This window comes from Athene noctua, chromosome 3, assembly GCF_965140245.1.
Source record: "Athene noctua chromosome 3, bAthNoc1.hap1.1, whole genome shotgun sequence".
NCBI lineage: Eukaryota > Metazoa > Chordata > Aves > Strigiformes > Strigidae > Athene > Athene noctua.
The window spans coordinates 73,523,348-73,550,138 of record NC_134039.1 but is presented as its reverse complement, the minus strand read 5'-3'; the positions used below and the strand labels follow the sequence as shown (position 1 = coordinate 73,550,138).

General features: G+C 37.5%; 1 protein-coding gene across 4 annotated transcripts in view; it reads right to left on the bottom strand.

Annotated features, from left to right (window-relative positions):
* SRPK2 (SRSF protein kinase 2) overlaps window positions 1-26,791 on the bottom strand; it is a 147,036-nt gene that overhangs the window by 15,732 nt on the left and 104,513 nt on the right. For all 4 annotated transcript variants that reach the window (XM_074903354.1, XM_074903356.1, XM_074903357.1 and 1 more), the window contains 7 exons: window positions 21,469-21,575; window positions 14,390-14,555; window positions 12,398-12,423; window positions 10,729-10,975; window positions 9,330-9,818; window positions 4,419-4,519; window positions 4,212-4,319 (listed from right to left, as the gene is read on the bottom strand). In XM_074903354.1, the coding sequence (XP_074759455.1) occupies window positions 4,212-4,319; window positions 4,419-4,519; window positions 9,330-9,818; window positions 10,729-10,975; window positions 12,398-12,423; window positions 14,390-14,555; window positions 21,469-21,575 (1,244 nt within the window). The remainder of the gene's footprint in view (window positions 1-4,211; window positions 4,320-4,418; window positions 4,520-9,329; window positions 9,819-10,728; window positions 10,976-12,397; window positions 12,424-14,389; window positions 14,556-21,468; window positions 21,576-26,791) is intronic.

Here is a 26,791-nt window from a genome sequence, read left to right as displayed (position 1 = left end):
AGACAATACACATAAAACAGGACTATTTTTTCCTGGAAGCTGTTCCTCAAAATCATGGAGTTGATCTCTAGAGGAACCTAGTTATTAGCAGAGTCCAGCTGAGGAGAGCAACTCCGTGTAGACACAACATGCCACGTCCTAAAAGCCAGATTCATAAAGGGGGTGTTCTGAAAGTTGCTGTGCACACGTGACCACAGATGCTTTGTATGCTCAGGACACTGTTATCAGAGGCTTTTGTTTAAAAAATCATCTCATCTCCACCCTCATTCCTAAAGACCAAGTAAAACTGATGAGCTAATGGTACGATGAAAAAAGACAGTCTGCTGCTGTTGTGATAAAACACCACCCCTGTGCTTAATATTTTATGCCATAAATTCAAGCCAATACAAGAATCAGTAGCTCTGTTACTCTTATAGACAGTGCTATTCTCAGTGAGCAAGATTATTTCATTAGCAAAGGCAGTGAAAAACCTTTGGCTCAAATGGAGATCCATAAAGCACAAGACCAAGATAAGATCTCAGGTGAATCCTGGTCCCAAGCATTCCAAGTGACCCTTCATAAAATCCAGGAGACATGAAAAGACTGAGGCATTTTATGCACACATAAACCTCTGACATAGAAGCGCTATGGACCCTAAATTAGTTCAAAGAAAGGCCTGGTTTTATTGTAATTTTTATTAATGAAGACATGATCTAGAATATCTGGCACAGCAGTGGATATATAACACATGGAGAATCTCTTTTATTTTGCAAGCTAAGTGGTCTTCATGTGTGCTGTTTACTACTAAGCAGTGTGTTCTGGACTACTTGTGAAAAAGCCTTTCTAAGGACAGTTTTGCAGCCACATTGTGAAACATAAATAATGCTTACTGAGATGGAGAACCTGACCACAATTTTGAAGCAGCAGGTCTTCTGTCACCAAGAGCTACACAGATGGGAGGAGCAAAGAGCACAGCTAGATCAGTCTCTCTGAGAATACTGGTCAGAAACCTCTGATTTGAAGGTCACGCGTACACACAGATCTAACAAGCTCACAATTACATCCAAATGAGGTCAAAATATTTTGAACCCTCTTGCAGTGCAGGTTCAGAGAAATGGCTCAGTGATTCCATTGTGAGCAAGGGTTTCAAAAGCATAACGTCTCATCTTTACTTTGATACTACCTTCCTATACTTTGCATTCACATCATTCATATTAGGCACACACTTTTTCAACATGTTCATTATCATTCAGTAGAGGAGGAATTGAGACAAGAAAGTTCATCCAAAGTCAAAACCGTGATCAGAATGAAGAACGGGATCTATAATTACATAATGTGGCTCCCACTGCAAAGCCACAAGGCACCTTGCCTACCAGTTCACAAATGTAGTATTTCTGACAGGTGGATACAGTCAGAGCAATTACTTACCTAACCTGAACACAATCTCAAACTTAGGTCACTTCATAACATACAGCTACCCCTTACTTGACAAACATTTTTTTTTTAATTTTAAAAAGAGGAGGAAATGGGAAATACCCCATGCAATCAATACAGAGTCAGCTGGTAGCACACCACTTCATGTGTGCTTGGTACTGTCACACTGGGCACAGTATGGAAGGATGGAAGCTCACCAAGGCAAAAGTCAAGGCAATGCTGCTGGACCCCTCATTTCACATAGTGCTGCTTCCAAAAATGTCCTTAATGACACTGGACTTGTACAAGCAAAGCAACATGACAAAGAAGTCTCCTTGCTCTCCTTTGAAAGCCTTGGACAACATGGCTAACAGGGTATCTGAGCTGTATTTGGGCTGAAAATAAACACCACCTCCATCTCTTGCTTCAGCAGACAATACTTTTGAAAAGACACGTAACAGTAAACATTATGGAATAAAGTGAATTAAGTATGAAACAAGAGTAAGGTAATCTAGAAGGGCATTTTCTGAACCATATTTAGGTACAAGGAATCCAAAGTTGAGAAAGCAAGTGGGACTACAGTGGCATTACAACACCTAGATACTTCGCAGTTCTCGGCCGCTTTAGGGACTGGAGAGAATCAAATCACAATTTCCAAAGACAGCCTAAGTAAGTTAATGGGGAGTTTGCAGTTCCACATCAAGAATGTTTCCCTAGCCATTAGTCTCTACTACAGGTCCTCTGCAGAGAGAGCTGTTAAGGTCTTCAAGTTCATCCCCACCTCAGAGCCATTTCCCATCTGATATGGGACCAGCATTCACAGTGCTGATCATTTTCTGACTCATTTTCTCAACTACACGGGAATGAAAGCAGATCCTGAGGGGTACTGAAACAATGAATTTTGGGGGTGACCTTCAGAGACTGATCTATTTTTCACATGACTATATAATGATAACAACCAAACTCAACAACTGTATGTCAGTGCTGTAAGATTATAAAATTTCTACAGCATTTTTTAAGGGCAAAACCCCAAAGTCTGTGGCAGAAAACAGAATTCCAGTGTTTCTGCCTCAAATGCTTTACTATCTTTAAAGCTTACATAACAAAAAGAGCAGAAGTATAATTTTCTCATTAAAATACCAAAATTTCATAAATAATTGTGAATCTGAATCAAGATACCCCTAGGGGCAGAGATGCTTTGGTTTGGGGTTTTTTTTGAGTTTGAGAATGAACTCACATGAAGAAAGCAGTAACACTTATATAACATGGAAAAGAAAGTGTAAGGAGTTGAACGACCCCAAGTATTGTAAGAATATTATATTCCCTAGGTGTGATATTGTTATAAAGTACCCCACTTTAAAGACAATCCTAGATAGACTTCAGCCTTTTTCATTTGGCTTTAGCTACAGGACTACATGTAACATTAGCAGGGGGGAGCTACAACCTTAAAGAAGATGAATACAGGGTATTCAATACCATAAAAAGGTATCAAGTTCAACTGAGGTTTACAAAATATCAGGTAAAAGGAACAAAAAGTCTCTATAGTTAAGAGAAGAATCATTCACAGAATTAAGGATCAAAACATGATTTCTATGCATTGTTTTCAATGTAATAGAAAAAGTCTACATTTTGCCCCCAAATGGAAGAGTAAATTTGGAAATGGATGTTCTTTTCTGTGTACTAAAGCAAAAGCTAGTATTAAACGTATTAAACTCCAGAGAAAACATACTTGCAATTTTACTTATGGTTTAGTTACTTCTAACACATGGCTTGCTGAGCTTATAATATCTGTAGGATTTTATGTTCCTTTCAATCCTCCTCCTCCTCTCTCTCTGAGCTCTGCAATTCTTCTCATCACCCACGCCTGCAAACTGTGTCTAGTATTTGAGTCTTCTCCTCCTCCTCATACACTTACTCTTTTCAGACATGTATTTGTAAAATACAAAGATTTGAATAAGTTTTCACTTTTAAAATAGACAAAGATATATCTAACTGTATTTCCTAAACTATCTTTAATGAGAAGATGCACGTAACTTATTTATCCTCAAAGAGGTATTACAAACAGAGTGTTTCAGAAAGTTTCATGATTAAGTTTTTACTTTTTCTATTCTCTAAAGATTTTTAAAAATCTATAATCTCAGTTTTATGGTGTTAAAACTAATTCTACAGAATGTTACCACATATTTTACTAATAAATTAAATTCCTTCTCTTCAAAGTTTAAAACCTAAAGCTGTGATTTGCAAGACTAATCTGATGAATGTTTTCCCTGCACTTGGCAAGAATTTGAAATATTTCACTGTTTTGCTACTTTATGGAAGAAAACGGAAAGGAAGCACAGCAAACAGTTGCATAGATTGTAAAATGGGAAGGAAACATACAGTTGTACTATTTCAGTGAGACTTTCTCATTTAAAATATACATATATTTCCCTCCAAATTTGCATGTTTAAATAAAAATTAGAAATGTTCTCCACAATGCTTCCTTTTGATTAATAATGCTCAAGAAATAAAGGGGGGAAATCATCAGTAGCTATCTGATATTACATAATTTATGGTAACATATTTGTGTCAAATTAAATTCAAGCATAAAGGGCTGGATGGCCCCAAGTATTGTAAGACTATTATACTACCTAGGTGTGATATTGCTATTAAGTATTTCACTTTAAAGACAATCCTAGATACACTTCAGCCTTTTTTATGTGGCTTTAGCTACAAGACTGTCTATAAAATCAGAATCATCTTCATCGGGTTTCCTCACTAAATAAACAACTGTTTTTAGAAGGTTTATTTTTGTAAAACACGCATTGTATCGTTCTTACCATACATGCTGTACTCCAGATATCAGCAGGTGTACTGTAACCTGCTCCTATTAAAACCTCTATGGATCTATATTGTCTTGTCTGGATGTCTTCTGTGAAGTGCTTATGCTAAAACAGAAAGAACCACATTAATGGAAAAACGAACAATAAAAAGGCCTGTTCTAAATAGTGAAGGCTAAATAGCTAAAATGATGTAGTTATACTTACCACCCAGCAGGCATTCCCCAGGTCAGCAATTTTAACTCTAATTTTATCTGCATTTCTTGGGTCCAGTGGATTCACCAGTAAGTCAGCAGCACGAGTTTTTGCTAACACAAGCAAAATGTAGAATAGTGAGTATTTTGAGCGTACTATCCATTATTTCCAAGCAGTTTTGCCTTGACACTTTATCCAGTTTTATAATACATTGAAGACATCAAAATCATTTGCTGCATGTTACAACAAATTAAAGGAACATAAAAAGGATTTCTTACCTTGATTTCTAAATATCCTTACACATTTCAAGGGCAAATTTTTTGCATTCTTTAACTGCCAAATGACTATTATTAGACTATCCAGAGGAGCTTCTAAGCAAAACAAGTGCATATGTTTCCAAGAACAAATTCAGACAGAAAATGTTAAAACTCAAACTCCAAGAACTCCACATGAAAGACATGTTCTTGGAACAGTTTGGTTGAGAAAATAAAATTCTGCACTTCCATTCTTGGCTAAAGTAAATAAAATGTGGCTGGATTTTTTTCTGTTTAAATCTGTCCCAAGGGGAGAAAGTCACCAAAACCTGGCTAATTTGAAAGCCTAGGGCACTGCCACCCATTTCACAGACACTGATTCATTCAATCAAAGTTCTCTTAAGGTCCTATCTGCATTGAGTATGATCCAGACCAAAAAGGCAGAACTTTATTCTAATTAATCCTGCAGTCTTTAGAGGTTCTTGGGACATTGATAACCCTAACACACAGCAGTGGAGGACTGCTGCTTTTCTTTGTTTTGACATACCAGCTGCTAGCTCCTAAACCACGTTGGAAAGAAAGCACATTGACTTGAACATAGAACCAGACACAACAAATCACATAGCAGCAGAGGACTGATCTTAATTTCCTTGTCCCAAAGCTAAGGAAACTAAACTGGAAACTGGTGGTAAGGCAAGAAAGAGGTACTAGATACAAAAGGCACCTGGGACTCCAATGGGGATATAATGAAACTGGCCTAACAATTGAAAGAGGAAAATACACCAGTCATGGGGCAAGGAGAAAAAATACAGCATGTCTAATGGTGAGTTAAAGAGCGATTAAAATCAGATGAGGATCTTCAACTCCTGGGACAGCAAGCCTGAACAGGCCATCAGGGCACTGAAATACTGGCCAACCAGAAAAGAAAGAGGCAGGATCCACCAGGGGAGAGAAGTAAAGACAGGACTAAACAGCAGAAGACAGAGGTGGCAGTGACCTCAACAAAACAGTCCTCTAAAAAAGCTGGAACGAAGTCAAAGACTCAATTTTTTTAAAAGCACCAATATAGGGCATAAAAGTAAAATATACTGAGAGAGTCAAGTTGCAATCCAGCAGGAACCAGTAAGCTTAATATTCAAGCCTTCCCTCACAAGCATGCTTCGTAATACAGTCTAATTTTTTCTCAAACACAATCACATGCATTATTCAAGAAAAAATGGCAAAAAAAAAATAGTGCTAGATAAATCCTTCCCACACGTCTTGTTGAAGGACTGCAGTAAATAAAGTGGAATGAAGGGAGAAAAAAAGCCTCAAAAATAAGACATCAGAATATGGCATTAGAAAACAGCTTGCTTCAACTTTCTTCTAACAGAGGGACCTGACAAGGTAATAGGGAAGTGCCTACACTTTTGTATTTTCTCAGGAACTCATTAAGTTTATGTCCCATATTTTCGGAGAGATGAACAAGACCCTGGATTCTGAATTTGACAAACATGGATCGTTCACAACTGAAAGTAAATTCAAAAGGAGCATACTTTTTAGTAAGTGCTCTAACAAATCATCCAAAGGAGCTCAACCTGAGCACAAAACTAGTGAGCATTTCTGATTTTCACTTTTGTGTGTCCTCGTTCTGTAAAACTGAGAAATATCACCTCCTCTGCCCACAGTCTTAGCATGATAGCATACTTAGTAAACATTCAAACACTGGAATGAGGAGGAGAGTCATGAGGAAATTAACAGATCTATTTTAAGGGCATTTGGTCACGCAGTGAAAACTTGAAAAAGATGAAAACTTAATAGGTGCTCACCCACTGAACACAAACTGGTCTGTGCACTGAATGGGGCAAGTATTCCAAGAAAATGAGACCATGTTGCTTAACAATGTATAGCAATGCCTAGACAGAGAGGAACAAATAAAGTCTGCTGCTATACAAGAAAAGGGCACTAAAGTTATAGGGAAAAAGTAGCACCATTTAAAAATACTGAATAGCCTCCAGCTCTTGTATCTTTCTTCTTTCTAAATACTTTAATCTGTTTTACTACTGTTTAACCCAACATTACTATTGATATAATTAATATTAATAATGTTTAGCTTTTCCTCTTTCTGAGAAAGAAGTGAGCTATGGCTGAATTTACTCTTTCTTCTTTCTTTGCAGAAAAGGTGCTGGTGAGATAACATCAAGGAGGAATAAAGTAGGTTTGTTTCTCCAGCTATGGAGCCAAGCTGCTCCCATGATGGCAAAAACTGTCTTTACTCTCTGTAGGTACGAGGATTTTATACATCACTCCAGGAAAACAGTAGCAGAGGCTTTCTACCTCTACTTATTGCCAGCAGCACAAAGGAAGAGGCTACCACGCATCTAGAAACTTCCTGTACATTGTTTCAGGGATACAGAGTGTAAGGAGATGGACTGGAAGACTTATTTGCCCAGACCTTCACATTTTCAAGAAACAGAGCTCTACTCAGTTGTATTTTACGTCACATTTCTTGCCTACCTGAAGATTACCTAACCTGTCAAGACTCCGTAGTAAACTGTGTGAACTGCTCTTCTGCAGTCTTAAACCAAGAAATACACTCAACTATTTTTCAATAGATCTCTATTTAAATTTAGTAACTTCATCTGGGACAACGTTGTTGCAGGTTGGTCTTCTCCCTAACCTATCTAATTTTCTTCTATTCACTTACAGATTCAGTCTCTCAGTATTTTCTTTATTAAAGTTGAAACCCATATATTTATAATTTAGCCACTGGCACTATAAATAAAACCTATGTGTAATACCCTGGAGCTATTTAATTCAACACCAAAAATCCAGCTCTCTTGGCAATGACACCAAGATTTCACCTTCCATGTAGTCAATAAACAGGATTTACAGGCAGCAGTTTTGGATCTGAGCAGTTCTGGTGAACAGAATTTAAATGTTCAAAACCACACTGAATACAGAAAAGCCATAATGAGTTGAGGGTTGGCCACACGCCTTACAGAGACGAAGACTTCGTCTTGTTGAGTTTTAATAAAAAGGTTGAGATGAACTTTTGAAACAGAAAAGAATCATTAATGAATGAAAACACAGCATATTACAGATTTTTTTAATATGGCTGAGAAACGATATAACAAGATGTAATAGCTAGAAGCTGCAGACAGACAAATCTCAACTTGCTACAATTCTGAAACAATTCTGAGTAATGACCAATGGAACACACTTCAACCAGAACAGATTTTTTATCATTTCTTTTGTCCAAATCTCTTTGGAAAAATGTGTTTTAAGCCAAACATAAAGCTTACTGGGCTTAATATATAGTGTATTACTGTACTGTTATAAAAGGAAGTCAGGTTACATGATCTCAGTGTGACCTCTGCCCTTAAACTATGGGAATAATGATTATTTGCAACTGTAAGTGCCCTTTTCTCTTTCCTGTGTACACTGACCTGTTGATGGAATATTTAATCGACAGTAGTTTATCTAATATCCTTAAAAACAAGCTCTACAGCAGAAACAAAAAAAAAAACCCCACCACAGTCCTGCTTCCCTTTTAAGATTTCAGATGGTAGATTTGTTTAAATTTAACAAGAATGCTTTTGCACTGTGTTCCAAGGTGCATCTATCAAACTCCCAGGTTTGAATGCAAGAAAAATCATCCAATTTACTTAAAGTAAGCTTAGCTATTGTCTTTTAATGAGACCATTACATTTTTTTTCTTAACCTAACCACTGACTTCCTATTCCACTTGTCCCTTTATTTAAATGCAATACACACCCATGTTACTAGACAAATTTTTCCATCAATTCAAATAAAAAGTATTCCCCCTTCCTCCTTATTTCTAAAAGCCATTCAAAACTAGTACATTTGCTTTTCGTTGAAACCTGGTCCTAGAAGGTCAAAATTCACCAGAATGCTTTGGGACCAAACTAACTTAAAAGCCTCCTCTTCATTTCTAGATACCTGCTCTGCTTTTTTGCCAAAAGTCTTTTAAGAAGAAGTACTAAGTTTAAAATAATCAGAACTGAGATTCTGCATTCACACAATGTGTGATCCAATGAGGGGAATGTTCAGTGTAGATAAAATCAAGAAGGTAAAAACAGTGAGCAATGAAAAAGGGTTCCCAGCAGTGGGCTGCAGCTGTAACCCAACCCTAGCTATGGTTAATCTGACCCTATATCCCACCTCCCTCCCCAGGCCTAGGGAGTGCCTAGGAAAGAGCATTTGGCAGCAGTCTGATCAGATTTCTCTGACTGCAGAGGCTAGGACACAGACACCATTTTTTCATTGCACACTCTTCAGACTCAAGCACAAAGCAGGCCAGGACATTACTAGGTTTGGCACCAACCCAGAAACGAAAAATATTTAAAATCCTTCCCCTGCAGGTAAAGTCAACATCCATGAGAAGCGCTAGACCTAGTGTTCAAAGTCAGGGAAGCGGTGTGATAGAGTTCTTGTCTGTTATTGAAAGGTCCTTTTGCGTTACTGAAAGTGTGGAACAACCCAACCATAAGGCTTGGCACTGTATTTTCACCAAAAAAAAAACCCCAAAAAGTAAAATCTGCATGTCACTGAACACAGATAAAAACATACACAGAAAGTTTAAATTCACTACTCGTTCTACATAAGACATCTCCTATAGCTTCAAGAAACTTCAAGCATGGTATATATCACTAAGTAGAGTACTTACTTTTTGGCAAATCCCCAGTGCTTGAAGCTGAAACTGTTCTGCTCCTGTCATGAGATGGGCTGCTCTCTTCTCTTTCGGTTACAGTTGATCCTTCAGAAACAGCAGAACCACAAGCTACAGACTCTAGAGCCCCAGAGAACACTGAAGCTGAAAATTCAGAGAATTGTGACTCAGGAATTTTATGACGTCCATTTGGCAATTCACCATTAAACTGTTCATAGGAGCTGCTATAAGAGTAATCACTTTTTGCATTTGGCTCATCAAGATTATACTCCTCTGGATTTGGACATTCTTCCTCCTCATCATCTTCATCTTCAATCTGTTGTTCCAATAGAAATGGGCCATTCACAATATGGCCGTTTGTTTTGGGGGATTCTATCCACTTAGGGTCTGTAGGGTCACTGTTGACAAGTTCCTGCTCAACATCATCATCTTTTTCAGTGTTTTCTTTCTCTGTGTCATCTTTTTCATCCTGATCTTCTGCTTCACCTGAAAAATTTTAATGAGTTGCACATTAGATCATAGATAAATATACCATTTTGAAATTAGGCATTCGTAATTTTTAACTCTTCAAAAACATGACTACAATATGCAAAGACCTTAAAATCTCAATTAAAGGTGAAATAAGAATAAGGTTATTGGAAAAAATAAACAATAAGCAGTGGTTTGGAAGGGAAAAATTCAGAAGAGAAGAATGTTATGAAGTATATGAGTCTTGAAAGTGAGCTTTACAAATCGATAACTCAATTTGCGTCAAACAGGGAGTAATCATAGGAGTAGGAAAATCTGCAGTAAAAGCAGAACAAAACTAAACCAAATTAAACGACCGTCTCAGTAGTTATGTTTTTACCAGAATTGGAGAGAGTTGACAAAAAAAACAGGGAAGTCAGAATTCAGCTGGACCAAAACAGTTATACTCCAAATCACTGGGACTCAGCATGAACTTTTAACAAGGTATCCTAAAAATTTCAGTGAAGAAGCTGCAATTATCGTTACCTGACAGATCATTACAACAAACATTGTAACAAGAGGAAAGCAATGATGAGTCTAACTACACTGATGTTAAAGAATACAAATTTGTCTTATTTTTCTTCTATCTCTCCAAGATATTCAGTTACGCCACTTAATGTGGTATGACAACTGACTTCTGTTAAATTTTCTATGTGCTCTTTTGTGGGACTTGCTAGCTAGATTGCTATTGATGTTTTTCTTCACTTCTGCAGTAGGTTTGACTTTTCCTCTTTAGACTTTGTGGTTATGATTTCACCTGCAGAAGAAAATGAAACTTAATGATCTAGGACAGTTTGGAGATTTTGCTCATTGCACCAGATGCCATGCTGCAATTACTCTCCCCTCTGAAACAGTAAATTCAGAATCAATAAAAGCAGGTAATACTAACCATCATCATTTCCAGGTTCTTCATCTACTACCTCTTCTATGTCAGCTGTTTTTAGTTTCACCTCTGGGTGGTACTCATCTTCTTGTTCATTTGATGGTACAGTTGAGGTTACATTTTCTTCTATTTTTTTCCTTTCAGCTTCTCGCTCTAGTTCTTCTATTTCCTGCAGGCGTTTTTCTAACAGCTCAGCTTGTCTCTTCTGTTTTTTCTTCAGTTTTTTCTTTTTGTTTTTTGATATTTTTCCAACCTGAAATATTAATACAAAAGCAAACCAAAAAAAGGCGCTGAAAGATTATTCTCAAGGCATCTCACACCAAATTCACCTGAAGTATGATTATTTTCTATTTGAAAATACAGTTAATATAGTAAATATATTGCTTTTTCCACTTTACTTCAAATCAAGAATAATGTAGGGTTATATTAGGCAAAAAAGCTATCAAAATTTAATAATTATACATGTTTTTACATGACTGCTTATTAGATACAAGAGCAAAATACATCTAAGATGCCGAAGTAAAATTCCTGAGCCTATAAACCTGACTGGGAACAATAACCTCAAACTGCAATCTCGATTAACAAATAATATGTGGAAGATAGTCTGTTATCATATCTAGTTATTTACATACAAATTTTATACATTATTTCTCTTTCTGTATAATGGAGGTAATAACCAGCAAAAGTACGCTGAGAAAAATGATACAAGAAAGCCAAAGAGATTGAAAACAGTAAAGAATTTTAAATAAATCCTGTGTTGTTCAGCTATTTCCCTGTGAAAGGGAAGCATTTTTATTATTCACTTTTAGCCCAAAACATGAATCACAAACAACAGATGGTCATTACAAAAACTTTCACATTTTATATAACAGAAGGATTGAAAAACTCAGGTACAATAACAAAGAAAAGAAAAATTAACACATCTGAGCTAGGATTGATATGCTTCCTTGTATTTTAACTGAATTCTGACTTCTATTTTTACTGTTTGACAAATGATATCTATCCAACTTTCATTCATGGTTTAGATATCACAGAAAGAAATGTTCATATAGTTCAAAAGGTTTATCTGTAAATCTTGTTACCTTCAAAATAAGCTATGGGACAGTCAAAACACAACAACTAATTTGGCAATACTATTAATTTTCATCCATGTTGCATGCCCACTGAAGTTACAGTCTGTACACACATGCATAGAAAGCAGGTTTGACCTTAGATATTTCTAAACAGCTGTATTGCCAGTGGTTATTTGATATATGTATATGGCAAAAAGATATTTCAAACCTCATTAGAAATGCTCTCCTCTAAGGCATTAATGATTAAAGACCTTTAAGTCCTTAAGCTATCTGCAATGCATGATATTTAGTGCATGCACTCATTTTTGTCAGGATTTGAACAGAATGGATTATTCCTTGAGATATGAAAATGTCAATGCTTAACTCTCCTTGACATAGCTACAGAACTATAAGTCTATGACAGCTTCCATCAGAGAAATTACTATGCTTAAACCTGGTAAGGCCAAAGACATTAAAAGAAAAGTGTTCTCTGAAAGATAACAAGTTTTATTCAAAAAAATGTTTTTAAAAAGGCTAGAGACTACCAACAGTCTAATAGCTACTAATAACTACAGAAACACAGAAAATAAGATGGTTAATTTGAATTATATGACAATACTTACAGGCTTTTGTTGTGGGGCTGTACTCACTGAAAAGAAAAAAAAAAATTTTAAAGACGTATTTTTACAAAAACAGCTCTATAAAAGCAGAAAGTAGTAGAAATCATGTAAAAATATTCTTAACTAACTATAAGGCAGTGATTTAAATTTTTTTTTTTAGCCAGCTTTTTTACTCTTTACAGGTACCTGCTGCCTGAAATCATTTGATGTCTCCATTAGACCATCTGGAATTGGAAGGAATTAGCATCAATTTCTGTTCACTGTGTTGTGGTTGGTGGAGAGTTAATGGAAGTCAGAAAGGGAAGTCTGAATCAGTAAAGAGTGGACACAAAACATTAAACGACTGCAGAGTTGTCAGAGATTAAATATCTGTAGTCAGCTGACTGAGCAGGTATAGGTGGATTTTAAATAGTTCAGGGAATATCAACGAAGACATCTACTGTGTTGCACTCAACAGAGAAGTCAAATATTCATGTTTCCTTTGTTCTGAAACAAGGTAGTTTGACTGATAGGAGTGCAGGCATGAAGAAGCGCCGATGGCGAAAAGTACACCACCACAAAAAAGCATCTCCAGCATGGCCCTCTTCCTAAGCATCTCTCAGAAGGATACCATCAGTGACTAGGTCTGATGAGATTACAAAACTAACTGTGAAAATGTACAGAACAGCAATACAAGCCACACCCCCACCTCCCTTACCCCCCCCTAAATAAACAAAACCAATAGAAATAACCAAATATGGGAGGACAGAAGCAAAGTAGAAGTCAAAAAGAGGAACTGAACAGAGGAAGAGAACCTCTCATGAACATCTTCAGATATACAGGCATATGGCAATTAACAAATGCAAGATAAAAAACAGGGACAGTTGAGACTTCAGAGTTCTTTTGTATGTTCAGCTCCTACTGCTAAGTTTAGGGGAAAAAAAATGCATGTTTGCCCCTGAAAGGGCAAGGTTTTCAAAAAAGATTCTTAAACTTGAATAACATCACTGCTCCAAAAAGGGAACAAAGTGTGATAAGAACTCCGTCAATATATTCCTTAAAATAATATTTCTTTTAATGTCAGGAAGCAATGAAGGCTACATGAACAAAACAGAGTTACTTCCCACACAAGTAACACACAGTCTTTAGCTATATGATTATACGTTATGGAAAATTCAATACAATATATTCATGATTTATAAGATTTTGCATCTTACTGTGAAATATTTATGGATTTTGATCACAGTATTTGTTCCTGATATATCAGGTATTTTAATTATACCTTAGAGATTTTGATCTGTGATACGTTTTCTGACAATATTACAAGGTACTTAAATCTTAGTATTTCTCCACTGCCTGTAGCTGATGTGCTCAACTGGCAAATAAATAGTAACTATGGTACTAAAGATCACTAGAAAAGCCACACTTCCTCCTTGTCTTTACTGACTGCTGTGAACTTCTTTACCTTGGTTTCTCCTAGCTAATCATAACGTACAGTTCCTATCTAAACCCCTACCAAGTTTAACAGGAAACATTTCATGTACAGTGCTAGGGAGAAGGGCTTATCATGAATTCAGTTAGGTACAATAAACTCCATTTTCAAGAGTGAAAAACTATGGACTCTAAGAATTTTCACTGCATTCTGAGAACAAGTTATAACCGACGAGAAGGCAGCTAATTTCACAAGGACACTGATGAACTCATAATGGAACTAGACACATAATTTAGATAAGATTATTAATTACTGTCAATATTAGGGATGCAAGGTGCCAGTGCAGCTAAAACCCAGCCATTAAAGCTGGTAGGGTGGGAGGAGAGTACATTTATACTAATAAATCTTTTTCCGTATCTGGGGACCCCAAAAACTTGAATGTGCAAAACTGAAAAGAAAGCATTTGCCTGACACGCATTTTTCACACACAAGTATTAAAATGTTAATTTTCACTAAACAAAATATCGTTAGCACTGATATACTGATGGAACTTTACTACACTGCATTTAAATATACTATCATACCTGCTGAGCCAGAGGGGGGAGGAGCACCAGCTTTCTGCCACTCAGTAGCTTCTGCAGCCATTCTACGAACATAGGCATCATCCACGCACATCAAAATGTTTTCTGGCTTTATATCTGTATGAATGATCTTGCACTTGCTGTGTAGATAATCTAGACCTTGAAGTACCTAATTACAAAAAGGATTTTTTAAAAATTTATTTTAATTACCCAGACCAAGCAAAATGTACTTACTAGCAGTACAGAAATATTCAACTGATTGCCTGCAGGTCTGACAACATAATTTATTTAGCTCATAAACCCAGTAATTGAGACTTTCATGAGTAAGACGTTGGCTGGCTGAATTATCTTGATGACAGTAACCTGTTCTCAGACTTACATTTCCCAGTGCTCTTTAGTTGATCTGCACATGTGTAAAAAAAGTTGATACTTCTTCCTTTAAAAAAGGATTTTCACTGCTCTGTCAGAAAGGCTGATCCTCATTGGTTCATTGTTTAAAAGACAGTTATTCAAATAAAAACCACTGCAACTACAACATACTATAACTGACTAACCATCTTACAACTGATTATAAAAAAAAAAGAAATAAGGGAAATGTGTTGTTGGGATCAAATGCTAACTATAGTTTTCCTTAGAACGCCAATAGTAATGCAGCTTTTAATGTGAGCAGGAAGTCATATAAAGATTTGTCTACCTGTATTTGTCATATCTATTTTTCCACTAGTCTTTCATACTTTCTGCAGGCTAACTTTTGCTAGCTTATATCAAACATGCATATCCAAAATTTTAAAAATGCATTCTGGGACAAAAATTAAAACATAATTTTTACACAATGAAAAAATTTCTCAAATTCTGATTGGAACAGAAATACAATTGCTTGTGTGATTTTACAAATATTTTAGGTAAGACCTAGGTATGATAAACTGTGGAACTCAATTAATACAATTATTCAGTACAGAATAACCTAACAGTGTAAACCAGGCTATTGCTATGATAATCTATACAAATATTGTAGAAAAATATCAGCAAGCAAGAAAAAAAACAGCAGAAACCTAGCTGACCCCACTTAAAAGACTTATTTCAATTTTTAGAGAATGTTCTACCGCAGGAAACAGACCTCCAGACTCATGAGCTCCAGCTACAAGAACATCCTTGCCACTCTAGGTATGATATAAATAAATTAGAAAGCTCCTTGCTTCTGTGCTTGCTAGCTAGACATAACTAGCTAGTGTGAACTTTAAAAGCAAAACATGTTGGTTCAAAGTACCAGTAACAGAATACAAAGACATTAGTCTACCATGCAGTCTAAGCTAGTAGAACTGGTACATGCATCCAGCACACAAGATAGCTCTAGAGAAGAACAGCAGCATGCATATGATTTTTACACTCAGGCTAATGTATCCTAGAAACACCTCAAGTGCTCTGCTGGCTCTGCTTTCTCCAGTTCTGGAGCCAGACTAGAACAGCAACCATTCTGAACAGCTTTCTCTATATGGCTGTATAAAAACTATATGTTCTATTGAGCAGGACTCAGCACCAGTGCCAACGGTACACCTAAAAACTGCTGTGTTCTTGATAATCTGTTTGTTTTTTGTTTTTTTTTTTTCCCTGCAGATCCAAAATATGCTTGACTAATTGCCAAAGTAACTGAAAGGACATACAGTATGTCTCAAAGTAATGTTAAAGAAAGATTGGTTTATAGTGGGAAGGTAGTTAGTGGTTAAGTCACTTAACATTTTAGAAGAGGTATTAACAGCAACATAAAGGTGGATTATAATAGCCTTTCTCCTCCTCCACTACACTACAGACCATTTTACAAATTACCATTGCATGTCTGTAATTCTGAGGCCAAGAAAAAAAATATTCCAGAGTACACTGAAAGCTATAAACATTCAGAAGAATAAATAACTGTTCCGCTACAATAAGTAGACATGGAATTTACATGAAACTAGATCTGGTATCTCTGACTTTGAAAAGATATCCTTTACCCCTTTTAAGTAACAGTGTTAGGGTGACAGCTTTGTCTTTAATTTTGCTAAAGAATCTTTTTTTTGAGAAAAAAAAAAAGAAAATAAAAGAAAACTGAGTATTTAGAATCTAAATCAGTTCCATGACTTACCATAAGGACCATTCTGCTAGAATTTTATAAGTAGAAAGAATGTTCTTAGCTGTCTTAAAATATGGATCGGATTGCTTCATCCTAAACACTGGAAATACATTATACCACTAAACCAGTAAAGAAATGTATACTACACAGACATGTTTTGCACCATGCTCTGAAATGATAGAGAACAGGGAAAACACACCTAGTTTTTGTCTACTGAAAAAGGAAAAAAAATGAAATAGGTAATGTATTGTGACTCTGAAAAATTACGACAGATTCTGTTACTACTATCAAAAATGTAAATTAAGAGGCTCTATTTTTTCCCTTCACATAAAGAAACAATTTGAGTTTCTAATTAATATTCACTTATTTTACTTTCTTCTTCATTCAAGGAATCACATCATATTGACCCATTAAAAAGATTATTTACTATATTGTAGATCAAAGCAAAAGTGAAAATTTCCATTAATCAAATACACCATGCTCATTTTCAGCATCAGTTTCACAACATGATCCTCTCAGAACAGACTGATGCTATACATTTTACAACCCAAAGTACGGATTCCAGAATTAAATAAATGCACACCTCTAATCATCTCTACTGCAAAGAAGAACTGCAGCAACTAACCCTTTTTTCAATGCTGCAAGGTCTTCTCTTGCACAAACAGTTCATGTAACTACCCCAGGGGAAAAACCGTGCTTGAAACTGAAATGAAATTTCTTATTAAGAAAATCAACTCTCAGCTGCATTTTAAAATAAACCTAATTTTGTCCCAATGCTCAAAAGTACTCAAAAATAGAAAAAATATTTTCCAAGTCACAGCATAAAAAATTCCTTTTTAATTGTAGCACAGAATTATAGTACTTTCTGAAACAAGATGGTTTGTTGTACAGTAAAACCAGTGCAATAATTGAATTGTTTCATATTCCAGTTTCATACATAAGTTTTTAGAACATGAGTAACACAAGTTTTGTCTGAGTACAAGGAATAATAAGGATCTGTATCATCTCTAATGAGACGAACAACCTGGAAGTCTTACCAGTCGATGCCACTCTCACTAGTCTGTTCACTCCAACCTCACAAAAATTAAACCATTTTAATCTTTCAGAACTAACCCATTCCTGTTTTTCGAGACATCAAGCGTTTGAATTACTTGGAACTTTCACCTTTGCTTACATTCAAAAAGTAATTTAGATTGGAAGACTGTGTGATTCAAACCCTCCCCATCTCTAAGTGTGCTGGGCATGTGTGTGTGTGGTGGGGTTTTCTGGTAGCGGCAGATGGGACTGTACTGATGGCCCCTGTGAGAAGCTTCTCGAAGCTCCCCCAGCTCCAAGTCGGACCCACCTCTGGCCAAGGCCGAGCTGAGTAGTGATGGTGGCTGCGCCTCTGTGATAATGTATTCAAGAAGGGGAACCTGGGAGGGGGTTGGGACTTGTGAGGAGGAGTTGCAAGGACACAACTGTGAACACCAAGGTCAGTGAAAGAAAGTGGGGGGTGGTGGTGCTGGTAGTGTTGTGCTGGTGCACCCACCCTGCAGCCTGTGGTGAGAGGGCAGGGCCACCCCCTCGCTGTACATATACACGGTGGAGCATATACAGATGTGTACTTATACACATCTGGTCCACGGTGGAGCAGATGCTGACCTGCAGCCCATGGAGGATGCACACTGGAGCAGGTGACTGTTCCTGAAGAAGGCCGGGACTCTGTGGGAAGAAGCAGTCCCCACTGTTGTAGCTTGGCACTGGGAGGACTGCAACACATGGGAGAGACCCACGCTGGAGCAGCTCAGGAAGAGCTGCAGCCCATGGGAAGGTCTCGTGTCATAGAAAGTTCATGGAGAGCTGTCTCCCGTGAGAAGGAAATGACAGTGGAGCAGGGGAAGCATGCAAGGAGTCCCCTTTCTGAGGAGAAAGAAGCGGCAGGACTGACCATACCCACCCATTTCCTCTGTGTTGCTGGTGGGGAGGAGGTAGAGAAATCTGGAGCAGAGCTGAGCCAGGGAAGAAGGAAGGGGTGGGGGGAGGTGTTTTTAAGATGTGGTAACACTTCTCACTGTCCTGCTCTGTCTGTTGAGTGTTGTTGTTAGTGTCTGAATTAAATTGATGCTCTTTATTCTTCCCGTAAAGAGTCTGTCTTTTGCCCATGACCTTAATGAATGAATCATCCCTCCCTGTCCCTATCTTGATTCCAGAGCCTTTTGCTTTATTTTCTCCTTCCCAGACATGAGGGGTAAGGGGGGAATGAGCAGCTGTGTGGTGCTCAGTTGCCCTCTGAGCTCAAACCATGACAGTAAGTCATACCAGCTTCAAAGTTGTATCTTTACTACAAAATCAGACCAGCCTGCTCAGAGTCTTTATCCAGTTAATTTCTGACTATCTCCTAAAATGCAGACTGACTAACACCATGTAACACACTGTAGACAACCTGTTCCAGTGCCTGACCACCTTCACTACAAAAAACTTCTTCCTAATATGCAACCAGAATTTCTTTTTGTAACTCGCGTACATTGCTTCTTGTCCTATCTCCGCATATCAACAAGAGAAGTCTGGCTCCATTTTCTCTATCTGTGCTGAAGAGATCAGAAGTTTCCCCCTTTATTAGCATTTTCTTCCGAAAATCAAACAAATCAGTTCTCCCAAGACCTCTCATACATCGTATGCTGCAGCTCCCTCTCTTCGTGACATTTCACTGGACTCACTTGAGTAAGCCAATGTCTCATATTTGGAGCTCAAAACTGTACAGAGTCCCAAAGTACTAAACCAGAGACCTCATTCTGCTGCCTACACTCTCACTCATGGGGCCTACAACACGGTGAGCTTTCGTCATCACAGGAGCCCACCGCTGACTCACGTTCAGCTTGCCTACCAGAACCCCTCATGCCAAGCCTGCCATCAGTCTCCACATTTTCAACTAGTTCTTCCTTACTTGTAACCAGTACAGCAAGGTGCATCTCCAACTTGTCTCCTTGCTGAGACACAGCTCACCCCACGCTGAGAAACTGTAATCAACACGCTCCAGAAGTTTCCTTGACTGCATATGCCCCACCATAGCAGATATCAATGTGGTTAAAAGTCCCCCATAAGAACCAGTATATTACAGTTGTCTAAAGGAGGTGCTTCTCATCTACTTCTGAAACTGGCACCCTGCAGCAGATACATATCATGATGTCACCCTTGTTGGTCTCCCCTCTGCCCCTGACCCATTCTACAGCAAAGATCCTATGATTCTTTCATACAGCAAATCATTCTGTGATTTAAGCCCAACTCCTCTTCCCTGGCCATCCTTTCTAAAGCACTTTTATCAGGCTACTGCTGCTTTCCAGGTATCTGAGCCATCCCACCACACCTCTGTGCTCTAATTCCTGCCCTTTGCTCCCCATGCTATACACATCTGTATATGCCACTCGAGTCAGGTCCCCCAGTCATGACAATCAGAGAAAGCACTGAGAGTCTCCCCCACAATTCTGTCCTTCAGGCCCCAGTCCTTGCTGACCCCACTTGTCACTGGACTGTGGTCACCATCCCTGAAGATCCCACCTGAAAGTCCTCGTCTGCTAGGTTACAGGAGCCTGCTGGCTGTGAAGCTGGGTTCAGAAGTTCTCACCTTCCTTCCAAAAAAGGGTTGTTTTCAGTGGTCTGGCTTACAGCCTGTTTCTACAAATAGGCAGTGGAATTGAGCTGAGAGTAAACTGCAGCAAGGGGCTCCTACACCTGGTTTTACTGCTAAACCCGGTGTATCAAGAAATTACACTGTAATTTTTCATGTTTTGGCCAAACTCCAGGACAACAGTGTAATGAAAATGAAAACATTCCAAACAAAAAATTGACAACATTTACTGAAAACAGTGGGTATTTACATGCATGTATAATACAAATATACACACTCCCATTTCTTAGCAGGCAGCTCACCCTGACTGAACACTACATTACTACAGCTCCTTATTTCTACTATCTGAGCCACACAGTTGTACAGAAATTCATGGACCTAAAATTTCATCTGTATACTAGCAACTGCATCAATCAGGTTATTTAGCTAATTCTGATTATAGAGCTGATAGGTTGATATTCACCAGTTGACATACAATTATAATTACAAAGAATGTAACTACTTCAACAGCTGGCTTATAAAATCAACATGATGTTGATGAAAGGCAACACAAGTTACCTAAGTGCCAAAATATTTCATATGTCGTTTGTAGGTATTAACTGCACATAGATCAATAGTATATACAAAAATCACAGAGATACATACATCATTTTTCCTTGCTGAGACACTATTTCTCCTTAAGATCACCTCACAGCAATTTGATTTTCATAGTATAGCAAAAGAACATATTTTGAAAAAATGTGTCTCAGTGAAATATTCTGAACTGTTTCTTTTTTTTAACCCTCTGACTCTACAACAACTTAGATACAGACAATAATTTCTCAAGAACAGTGTTTTCCTATTTCAGAGATACCATTTTCATTCAGTTTTATAACAATAATATATTATTTCTCACTGATCCAATGTTTTATTTTGCCATAAGATCTTATTAAGAAGCATGATGTGTCAACCAAAACTGAAATTATGAATATCCTTACATCTATGAAAAAAGACTTATTGCTTCAACTTTTTCTTTTCCAGAGCAGCTCAGGAAACTCAACTTTATCAGTAGAAAATATGGATTTAAAAAAACAAAACAAACAAAAAAACCCCCAACCAAACAAACAAAAAAAAAAACAAAAAAAACCACCCAAACAAACAAACAAACAAAACCAAAAAAAAACAAAAAAAAACCAAAAAACAACCAACCCCAGCATGCAGAAATGCAGGCTATCTAGAAAAATGCTCTTGCAAATCCCCCTATGATTACCAATAAAATTATTTTATCTTAGATATTCATTGTAAGAGTTCAGTTGAAATACCATCTTTCTAACGTTCAAACTGTTAACAATGGTGGAAAAACCTAATTGAAACATTAACAAATCTTACCTGTCGAATTATACTTTTTACACAACGGATGGGAAGGCCTTGATAATTGGACTTGATTATCCATTTTAGGAGATGATGTCCAAGTACTTCAAAGACCATACAAACATCTGGGATTTAATTAAGGATAATTTCCAAATAAAGTTGTTGATGAGATCGACACAAATGTTTGTTTGCATATTGGCTAAAGCAATCACCATCTTGTTTAGAGGAAAACCAGCTCCCCCTAAAATGAGCAGAACATGGTATATGCTTTGGTACTGCATTTTGTACTAAAGTGCCCAAATGTAAAACAAATTAAACATTTTAAAATAAAACATTTTAATTATGCAAATCTTGTCAGTTATTTCTACATGTTAACAATAGCATTAGGGCGAACAATGAAATAGGCAATTGTAAAAAATAACTCATTCATTTTTGTTTTCTTTGAAACAGTTAGAAGTACTGATTTGGCCTATTACCTCTATTTCTAATAAATTTTAAATTATATAAATAGAAGGTTTTAACAACAAAAGTCTGCAACAACAGTGTTTTAGAAAATGAACCATACTAAACATCTTTTTGATTAGGCTTAATTAAGTCACGACAACAAAAACTGAAATAGTAAGAGAATGGATCTCTTACCACCTACAGTTTTAACTGAAGAGAATAATGGCAAACACTAAAGAACTCAGGAACAAAGAAAATGTGTAACTCAGAAGCAACGTACAAAAAACACAATGCCAAAACATTTAATTTCACCCAGCATCTACTATTGGCCACCAACAGAGCCCAATAGTAGATGATCACAGAAGAGTATTAGGAAAAAGCAAGATGTAGGAACTTGCAGCGATTTGTGGTACAAGGGCTAAGTTAGAGATCCTACACTTAATATACCTGGATAAGTTATATTTCTATTGAGAAAATATTCAGATATTCAAGCTAATTCTAGGTTTTATCATCCACAACATTCTGGCAAGAAATTATACGATTTGGCTATACTGAGTAAATCCTCAGACATGTGCTGGAAATGACCTTAATGTTCTCAGAAATCAGAAAGACTGTTAAAATCTTAACTACATGATACTTGCAAAGAATAACATAATAAAAATAACAGAAAATGAACAAACTGACAAATACTGCAGGAAAATCTCAATGGATAAAATTAGATTGTATCTCAGAGACCATTCATAGAGAACTACACTGTTTGGGAAGAAATCCTACCCAACTTCTCTAAGTTTTATTAACTAGTCTTGGCAATGATCTTAGAGTGACTGTCTTAACGTCTCAAAATGAGACTTACCTTGTCTATCATTTACATTCTTCTCAAGTACCTACCTATATGCATAAAGCCAACTGAAGTTTTAAAGTCTACAACCTCTATGCTTGAGTTAGACCAAAGTTAAAAGATCTCATGACTGGTCAAAGCACTTGGGATGAACTGTAGTATTTGGATTGTTCATCTCACTTCATATTCCTTAATACCTATATTAGACAGTCATTTCCCAATCGTATCAATCAAGTTTACTCAGAATATTATAAAACTCTGTTCCATTCAGAAAAGAAAACAGTCTTGGTTACTCTACCACACAAGCATCCAATGGACTTAAGTCACTAGTAAAGGACACGGCCACCAAAAAGGATAAGCAGAGCACATTAGCTCTGCGGGGTTTATTAACTTAGCCCACACAGTGAAGTTGCAATGTTACAGCAACACAGATTTCAGAAAGGCAAGACACTGCAGCATTCAGAAATGAAATTTAGGACACCCGCCCACAGTCCTTCAGACCACTGCTGCTGCAGACTCTTCAATGTACATTCCTGCCATTCCTTTTACCTACAGAAGTGCTAGTAACCAGAAGAAAAAGGAGTGCAGGGAAGTGAATAGCTGAGAGGCAAGGGGAGAGCACTGCAAAGGAAGATGCAAGGAGGAACAGCAGAACCAGACAAAGAGAGGGAGGGCCACAAGAAAGAGAAATTATATCTATATGAAAAAAAGATTGTAATGTTTTCCTGGGAGAACTCAGACAAACGCAAGGCATGGTCAATACTGGGGAGGCAACTGGGATGGGAAGAAGACATACATGAGGCTCAGTGTTTGGAGTAGGAATGCAAAAATGTTACTGTTGTCTGATTTGCTATCCTGACCTGAAAAACATTAACTGTAAGCCAGACTGCTCCCAACAAAGAGTTTGAGAAAAGCTGTGCATTAACTATTAGAAAACCAGCCCTGCAAGCCCCAGGATCTTCCCACAGCACCAACACCTGACAGGTGAGTATGTCCAAAAAGTCCTCCAGCAAAAATAAACCTGAAGCCCACACAGCAGACATGCCTCTTATGAAACACTCTTTGAAGCAGTTTGGGGAATGTCTGAAAGGGGGGAACTGAGCAGAGCAGCAAAAGTGAGAGCACACGTAACATTTATCAGCTGACAGGCTTAAATACTTAAATCTGTCCTTTCCTGACTAAAATCCTACCTGTAACTATCTATCTGTCTACAAACACATATTATAGGAGCATTTAGAACTCTGATGAGGGTTAAAGACTAGTTAAGCTAAATGAAATAAAGCTCTGGTACCAACACAGAACACTTCTGGGCGTATCTCAGTTACTTCTGGATTGGTAGCATTTAGGCTCTACGGCATTTAATTCATGCTGTGTGTTCTTTGGAGATGAATTTATTACAATTATTATAATGTCTGATTGTTTTGAGAAAGTTTCCTTATTTTTTCACTTGTCTCTCTGAAATTCTGGGGTTTCAACCCCAAGCCCCAAATTAAGGTTGACATATGGGTGATTCCCACAGCCCTTCCCAAAGGGGGGTGAGTTTGCCTTTAGGCTTCCCTCCAGGGAGCGGCCGGCCTGGCAGGGAGAGCCATGAGGTAAAGGAGCCCCAGGTGTCTGCATTCAGTAAGCAAAGGTCAGGTGTCCCACTGAGGGATAAAAGCTGGGACCCCTGGCAGAAGGGGCAGTGTCTGTCTGTGAGGTGGAGGCACTGTGCAGAGTTCCCTGTTGGGGAAGGACCTCCCGCCTCCCTGGCACTGGGCTCCAGTCAGGTCTGGCTTTTGTAAACGTGGGCTGTGTAGAGATTCAGTGTGTGGCTTCCTTGGTCTGATGTGTTTGGCTTGTTGACTCGGTTGTCTCCTGTCCCTTCTATGGGAGACTGCATTTCACCGTTTATTCCACCCATTGTTGGTCATGTGGTGTCGTTGTTGGGGTCAGTGGGATTGATGTTGTTTATCTATAATCTGACTGACTTGTTCGTACCCCCAGTGCTCACCCATGTACTGACTCTTTTGTATCAAATACAATTTGGTTATTGCTTTATCTTTATGCTGGCTGTGTCCTTTATGCTAGGCCTGATAATTGGCAAAACACTCTCCAAACACTTGTTTCATTACATAATTATCTAAAACTTTTATTAAAAAAATGTTACAGTCAAACATCGATTAAGGTTCTAATAAACAGCCAGTGCAGACAAACATAATCTACACTTACTGAGAACACCAAAGTGCCCAAGTTTGGGAATTCTGTTATTTCCTGAAAAAATCATAATTGCAATCTTTTTTAAATGTACAAGTAGTTAAAAATTTATCAGTCTAGTGTATTATAACACACATTGGTAAAATCCCTCTGCATATAAACACTACAGCTCCTAGGAGAAAGATGACTGTTTTCAGACATACAGTGCAGGCCAATGGCTCTGCACATTCCCAGCTCTGTGCTACATGGTTCCTGACAAGTTTCCCTGTTTGGAAGCTCCATGACATTTTGTGATATTAGCCATCCAAAGAATTCACCCACCTCTCTTCTGTCTTACTTTTAAATGTATTCCATAACCAATAATCAAGCCTCTATGAAGCATATGTTGTTTTAATTTACAGTCAAGGAAGAGATATTTAGTGACTTGCCCAAAGGAAGCTGGAAACAGCAGAGCATGGAAAAACTCTCATTTCTCTCAACCTGTTCAACTCAGTAACACTAACATAGAGCTAATATGGCATCTTAGAAACAAATAGCAGTAAAAATCAGTTACCTGCTCCCTCCCAAAAGAACCTGCACCAAAGATTATTTTCCCTAGAAGATAAAAAAGAGTTTATCAAATAATATACGGAACCAACCACTGTTCAAATAACCAATGCAACTCACAATGCACAAGCTGTTCAAAAGAAAACTCAAAGCATAAGATACTTGGTATCACATTTCCACTGGTGATTAGGACTTTGACAGACTTCCAGCTGTAATTTGAATTTGAGTCCCGTATCACCCCATCTTGTCTACTGTGCCTTCCTGAAAAATGTACTTCCCAGTAAGGCAGGAACATTTGCCTTCGACATAAAATAACTTCTGTCCTGCCAGAGTTTTCAACATGAATGTAAAACTGAAATAGATCAAAATCAGCCGTCCAGTTTTAGTTTGCTATCACAAAGCTATCTGAAGCCCTATTTTTCACTAGTACGTGGTCTCTCTTGGCTTTGTTAATTTAAGTGCTACATTTCAAAAAGATAGAAGTTTGGATATGCTTTCAAAGTATTATTGCCAACAAAATTCACTCTTCACACTTAGAAATTGCTCTCACCTTTAATACTGATGTATAGGTACATGCAAATCTTAGCAATAATTTAAGAACGTTATTGGAAAACTGCTTTTTTAAAGAGAGGAGTTATTTCTATGTAAAGTTATGAATGTGTTTTCTTATTCCCTATTTCATACTAGTGTTTTACAATGAAAACAGTAAGTCAAAATTTCTGATTTCTAAAAATAACTTTAATTATTCTTCCATGATGCAGCTGTCAGCCAAAGACCTGAAGTGCTTTGGTCGCATTATATTTTTGTGAACACAGACAGGCAATAGAGATATTTATAAAATACTTCTTAATAAGCATCTCAGCTCATAAATTAAACCTCTTTTTTTGTAGCACAACTGCAGCACCAAGACAGGGTTCTTTGCTTCAATGTGTTAAGCAGTTTCCTTGATCACAAACCATTTATATTCAGGTTGAAATTACTACTGGTAACTGCATGGTTTACTCTGATTAATTTCAATTTGATGATAAAACCTAGGGAAAAAAGCAGACTATACTAACTTCACCTACATTTAAGCAGGTTTCTACCATGGTAGCTGACTATTGAAGCAATCAGGAAACAAATCAAAATGGGATAAAGCAAAAGCAGTTAAGATGCCATTCTGTAACTGAGAATACTTGTCCCTACAGTCTCATTCTCACTTATCACAAATCCAAAGGCTTCATAACTGATGTCAAGATAGAGATGGATGGGGTGAAAACTGCTTGCACACTTCTCCCTGAAAGGATGCTTTATAGTGGGTATTCAGATTTACTGATA